Source organism: Mycetomoellerius zeteki, unplaced genomic scaffold (assembly GCF_001594055.1).
Source record: "Mycetomoellerius zeteki isolate Tzet28-1 unplaced genomic scaffold, Tzet1.0 scaffold51, whole genome shotgun sequence".
Lineage (NCBI taxonomy): Eukaryota > Metazoa > Arthropoda > Insecta > Hymenoptera > Formicidae > Mycetomoellerius > Mycetomoellerius zeteki.
The window spans coordinates 285,254-291,873 of record NW_017257512.1 but is presented as its reverse complement, the minus strand read 5'-3'; the positions used below and the strand labels follow the sequence as shown (position 1 = coordinate 291,873).

The 6,620-nt window shown below is 32.4% G+C and overlaps 1 protein-coding gene across 3 annotated transcripts in view; it reads left to right on the top strand.

The window, feature by feature from the left end:
• Positions 1 to 6,391, top strand: part of CARPA (Carbonic anhydrase-related protein A) — a 180,583-nt gene extending 174,192 nt beyond the window's left edge. Inside the window, exons 7-10 of one of the 3 annotated variants that reach the window (XM_018455770.1) lie at positions 2,883 to 3,037; positions 3,287 to 3,412; positions 5,668 to 5,716; positions 5,821 to 6,391. In XM_018455770.1, the coding sequence (XP_018311272.1) occupies positions 2,883 to 3,037; positions 3,287 to 3,412; positions 5,668 to 5,716; positions 5,821 to 5,867 (377 nt within the window). In that variant the 3' untranslated portion in view covers positions 5,868 to 6,391. Of the gene's footprint in view, positions 1 to 2,882; positions 3,038 to 3,286; positions 3,413 to 5,667; positions 5,717 to 5,802 lie in introns of all 3 variants that reach the window. The other 2 variants (XM_018455769.1, XM_018455771.1) reach the window with 2 other exon arrangements.
• The last annotated feature ends 229 nt before the right edge of the window (positions 6,392 to 6,620 follow it).

Genomic DNA, 6,620 nt, shown 5'->3' with positions numbered 1-6,620 from the left:
AAGAAATATAATAAAATAATGAATTATAACAAATCTTATTTAAGGAAAAGCTGTAAGATTTTTACAATAGACTTCCGTGCTCTAAAGGTTAAAAAGACTTTTTGTATTCACTCGCAAAGTCTCTCGGTTATATTTCTTGTCTTTTGAGACACTATTGTTAAAATATTTCTATTTTAATTAAAAATAGCGATTTGAAAGTAAGTATTTATAATTAGTAAAATTAAGAGCAATCGATTTATTGTTTAAACGTAATACAATAGTAATATTTGAATTATAAACGACAGCTTTATACAATACATTGTTGTCGATGGAAAGTTACCCTGGACAGTGCATAATGCATAATGCATTACGTGTACACACTATTCTGCATGAGACGCAGATATTTGTGCAGTGACGGTTTACAAGCGAGTTGCATATTGTTTGTTCTTGTAATTCTACTATTTACCAGAAATTATATGATACACTTATGACCGACCACATTTGAAATTATAACTCTCTAAATGTATAGAATTAACTCGGGCGTTATTACTGCGACAGTAGATATTATTGTTCAAGTATAGTGCATTATTTCTGTGGCAAAATGGATAACATTCACATTAAATAATAATTTTAAGATGTTTCAGACGAGGGAAGAAAATCTGTTAGTAATGATAAGAGTTTAGAATCAACTACTTCTATACGAAAGAAAGTTAAATTTCTTTTTAGATTCTTTTTGTTCAAGTTATAATATTAATTGAAAGGCTTACTGCGCAACATTGGGCTAACCGATAACGTAGCCAAATATGTGATATTGGTAGAAATGGATGAACAGAATCCCCTCTATTTGTCTCAAAGATTGGGCAAACCTACTGTTATTGCTATTATGTTTGTGTAGTGATTCGTATTTTTTCTATTACTTACACAGAAACCTTACGAAATGTCAAATTCTGATTTTAATAAAATGTTGTATATTCATACCTTACATAAATAGATGAAATATAATGTTTCATATGAAAATTTGACACTTTGCGAGGTTTCTTCGTCAGTAATGTAACCATCTGATGCAGCGAAAGATTTTATTCTTCTCATAATATTCCTTACTTAATGTGCAATTTCTAATAAATTTTTCAAACATGTGTCAAAATATGAAAGAATTTTTGCATTTTACAAATAAATGTATTTTTCTCGTCAATTGAACTTTAGATTTTATTTTCTCTGTTTTTACAAAATGTAGCTACTATAATAGTTATATAACTATTACGAGACATTCAGTACATTAACACTTTCATACATGTGTGTACGGGAGATTGAAAATGCAGATTGTACGTAAGGCGAATACATGGCCACGCTTTGTGCACGATTTATGTACGTTTGCGCAGCGTCAATCATCGCCGGTTTCTTTCTCCCTCGTTTTTTTTCAGATTCATTGTCGTTTTTCCAATCCACCTCGTCTGCCGGGGTGCCAAAAGTTCAAAAGCGAGATTGCAAAACGAATCGCTAGTAATTTCGCTCGCCTCGTCGTTCGCCATATTCGCGTGCGTTTCACGAAAATGGCTCGTCGTTGAGTATCGCGACACCGATTTGCCGTCAGGAAGCCTTAGAGCGAGAGATTTGAGACTTTTACGCTTTACGATCCTCCGTAATCCACATACGCCTGTTATCGGTAAAAGTACGAGAATCGCTGCGAGCTCGGATAATCGTTGAATTTATAGGAACGTCGCGCCACGTGTAGCTACCGGAACGATTTTCGTTTGCTGAATCTCGCGACCGGTATACAGGAATTGAATATCAAAGGGTAGAAAAACGTGTGTAAAAACAGAACAATTCGCAAAATAATTCGTCGAATAAATTGAATTCTGCTTTTATATAACAACTGATACACCGACTATTTCGATCTCAGAATATTGTGGTTATCAGGCATTCCACATAAGCTATATATAATTCGAGAGCATCATATAAAATGCAGTCCACTTAACGCTATAAACGTTTCGAAGCTTGGCAGAAGAAAGAATTTTACTAATTGACCAATCAAAGGAACATTTCAAAGCATTTAAAACATCACACTGTTAGATATCAAAGGAACAATGGTAACCCAATCCTTTGTTAAATAACATTTTGTTATTTTTAACTTCCGTGTGTATCAAAATGTAAATCAATTGTTTTAAAATTGTTTTACACTATTGTTTTAGTTAAATTAACGATATATTGTAGGAACAATAGCGATCTGTAGAAATAATGAAAAATAATTCAAATTGGATATAATTGGGTATAATTTGCCATTATAAAATAACAAAGTGCAACACTGTTAAATATTAAAGGAGCACAATGGTAACTCAATCCTCTGAATTAAATAACATTTTATTATTTTTAAATGCACCTGCAGAAATGATGAAAAGTAATTCAAATTTGGTATAATTTGACATTATGAGTTTAATAGTGTAAATGGATCATATCCTTATTCCTATATCGCTTATCAACAAATTTAGAATTTTGTAATGTGCGTTAACACACGCACGTCTCTGAATTTCTTACTTCTCAATCCCGTCCCTTAATCTCAGAATGCACGCACTTTTGTTTCACGATCTCTTATCTAAGGATAAGAAAAAGGATCTAATTAAACTTTTAAGGCCATCTAATGCTCGAAGATCCTTTTTGCATTAAAAGTATCACTGACTAATCCCGCTCGATTTATCCAACTAGTATTATTGAAATCCTTGGAAATTCCAACAAGCGAAATTCGCTGTTAATCAACATTGATAATTATATTCGGTTATAATTGAAATATATTGCAGTTATATTGTGAAATAATTGAGATGAAACTTCGTTGCGAGAGGCAAGATCATTAAATCCTATCTCGGAAGTGGCTTTGACCAAATAAATCTTATTAATAATTTATATTTTAGGGGACACCGCACCTGTGCGCTACCTGTCTCTGAAAAGCCTTCTACCGGACACCACCGGTTACATGACTTACGAGGGCAGTACAACGCATCCCGGTTGTTGGGAAACGGCGGTCTGGTTGATCCTCAACAAACCAATCTACATCACGGCGCGAGAGGTAAACATCGTCTCCAGTCAGTCGATTTACCATCGCGGGCTTCTCCCGGCATATATTTTTATTTTCTTTCGCCTCTTCTTTCTAAATTCCGATTCTGATTCGTGGAAGCTCGCGTGTCTCACTATAATAATCGAATCATCGAAGGTAACAGCCGACGCAGTAGGGCGGCACCGAGATAGTTTTGTCAATATCGTTGGATCAATCAACGGATCCTGTCCCTTCTATACAGCGCATTGTTTCTGTTATTAGCTGTACGCCCTGAGGAAATTAATGCAAGGCCCCTCCAGTACGCCGAAAGCGCCTCTCGGTAACAATTCCAGACCGCTGCAGGGTCTTCATTATAGAACCGTGCGAACAAATATCGATTTTGCCAAGGTAATGTTACGCTGCGATTATATCACTCGATATTTCGTGCAAAGAATGTAGTGTCATTCAAGGTAATTGGCACATTAGGATAAATCTAGTATCGTAATATTAGTAAACTAAGATGATACATTTTTCAACATAGTACAATTCTGAATACGATTTGAAATTAATGTTTCAGATTCAAGTTTCAGATTCAAGTGGTAATCTTGATCTCATTGTGTGAAAGATATTAAAGGATACCAAATAGGGAAAAAAACAAACTTGAATCTTGAGAATTGAATTTAAATTTCTTTTTTCGTTTAGAATTGTATCATGTTTGAAATTGTAGCACCTTACTCTGTACTTTATTATAAACTTTTAAAATATACATTTTTTTCGGGATTATTTTATTAAAAATAAACTACAAATTATATTTTATTAGCACAATTATGGAATTATAACGAGCTTTATGAATTTTAGTTTAAAGAGAGCTAATGTGACCAGATATTTTTGGATCTAAAGCAGGGGAGGGAAAGGATTGTACAAATATAAAAATAAATATAATAATAGCAATATTAAGTGAAAATCGATCGATGAAATTAAACCCAAATTATTAGAAAAAGCCATATTCGGTGAAGGCGAATCATTTCATTGTATCTAATAATATTTTTTGTGAATTTATACATTTCGAGTTCAAGCAAATTGTACACCGATTTATTTATTGGTCTTGAAACACAGTTCTAAACTGAAGCTGAAATAGTAATATCACAAATTGCCAAGCAATTTAATATTATTAATGCTAATAAAACTCTTTAAAACTTAGTAAATTATTTATTACGAAAATTACTACTTCAACTGGAATTCGAACCTGGAACTCCTGAATTTTAAAGACGTTCTTCCTGTGTATACTGGTTATTGCGATTAATATTTTCATATCAGTGGTCGAATTGGTAAGACGCCCGCACGGAATTTAAAAGATTTAGGTTCGAAGCGGCTGAGGTAATATTTTTCGCAATAAATTATTTACAGGGTAATATTTTTCGCAACAAATTATTTACAGGATTTTAAAGAAAGAACTGAAGAAAAAAAAACAATTTTGTCGGAATATCTAAAGATTTAATTAGATACAGATCTGAAATTTTTGTTTGGATCATCAAAATAATTGTAGAATACTCAAACTGGTTGCAAAAATATTAAAATTTTTTCCTACGTTATCATCAATATTTAAGTGTTATACATAAATTTTTAATGATCCAATAAAATTATTTTCAGATCTGTATCTAGTTAAATTTTTAGATATTTCACAAAACCATTCTTTTTGTATATCAATAATATTAAATTGCTTGGTAATTTAATTTGTGATATTACCACTCCAGCTTTGATTTAGGACTGTATTTTAAGATTGACAAATATATAATTAATCGGCACTTACAAGGAGTACGCAAGAACTAAAAATTAGTTTTCAATTAACAATTCTGGGTTTTTAAAAGACGCTTACTGATTAGGTAAAGCATTATGAATGCATAGCCCCTTGTTTTCTAATAAAAAATTAATTTAAATTCAGGTTGCTTACTTTATAAAGAGGTATTTTATACTTTTTTAAATTAGCCATCGTAGTTGTGTAAGAGTAAGAACATCGACATCATAACTTTTGACTTGTAATCTCGAGTTTAAAAGTGCGATAATCTTTTTTTAAAATTAAATATATTTTAAATTATATATTTATTAAATTAAAGAAAATTAATAAGGAAGAAGAATCCTTAAGAAACGTATAAAATTCTTGGTAATTGAAATCAAAATTAATTTTTGTTAACATTGTTTTTAAAATACAAAACCATAAAATTCAATTTTTTCCATCATCCACACTTCATCCATTGCAAAGGAAACTCATTTAAGGAAACTGCTGTATTACTTCCTGGAACCGATAATACATATTCTGTGATTTTACAATTTGGCAAAATTTATTTTTCAGCTGAACATTTTTGCTACTTTTTGCTAAAATGGAGACGATTGATCTATCTCGTCGAAATCGAAATATCTAGTCAGATTATATATAGCATTAAATAAATAGATGTGGTTTTTAACGTTCAATTCGATTTTTCGTACTATTATACGTACTATTATACTACTATTATATGTACTATTATACTATTTATACGTTTATTAAAAATTTATCAGCAGAAGATATTCTTGCTAAAAATATCTTGAGTGATCATAAAAGAATCAATCTCGCCAGTTTCTCACGGAGCTACAACTTAAATGCACTTTCTGTGTTATTCCGGCAGCGGGGAAACGCCAAGTGCCCGTCGATGGCGCAGGACATGCATTATAGAGGTAACACACGATGTTAGCCAGGCTCCAGGAGCCCCTAAACTTCGTGCTTCACCGCGAAGGGATCGTCTCGATGAGAATTTGAAAAGATGACTTTTTCCTTCCAGCCAACACGTGGCGGGACGACGGATCCCTATCGCACAACGTAGTCTGAGGCCATCCCACGGCAGGACCACAAGAGAGGACTTTTCTTTAAAGGAATGGAACGAAATAAGTTCACATGTGGTGCGATAAAAAGAAGGAGAAGGAAGGATGCTGATGGAAAAAGCTATAATTTCTAACGGGAGAATGAAGAAATTGTGTCGTGGCTGTGTGAAAAAAAGATAGAACGTAAATTTTTGAATAAGTAAGCCGACGTGAAATGAGAATACCGTAATTCTCAAAATGGACAAACAGTTATAATGTAACCCACTATGTTATGCAGAAGTTATATGTACATAATTATCTGCAAATTATGTAATTACATATAATTTGTAGATAAGTTTGCCACACACCAATCGAATTTTGTTTCATTCTCCGGAGTAGCGAGGACAAAGTTGCGTGTTGCTACAGCACTAACGTAATTCTCGTAACACGAGTGATCAAAGGAGCTTTAAGTGTCTTGTTGGGATACAGATTTTCGTTTAATGCAGTTTGTAAGTTTACGCATTGAAGACTCTTAATAAGTTATCAAGGATGGGCGCTACTTAAACTAATACGTGTTATTATAAATTATGATGTGTATATATATATATAAATATAAATAAATATATGTATGTATATATATATACATGTATACATATACATATAATTTTGTAAAATGGACAATAGCACTTTCAAACGATGGATGATTCCTATAAAGAGAAGATAGGCATTGTCTTTTAAGGTAAGAAAACTTTTGTAAATGCCCATCATTGATAAAATCATA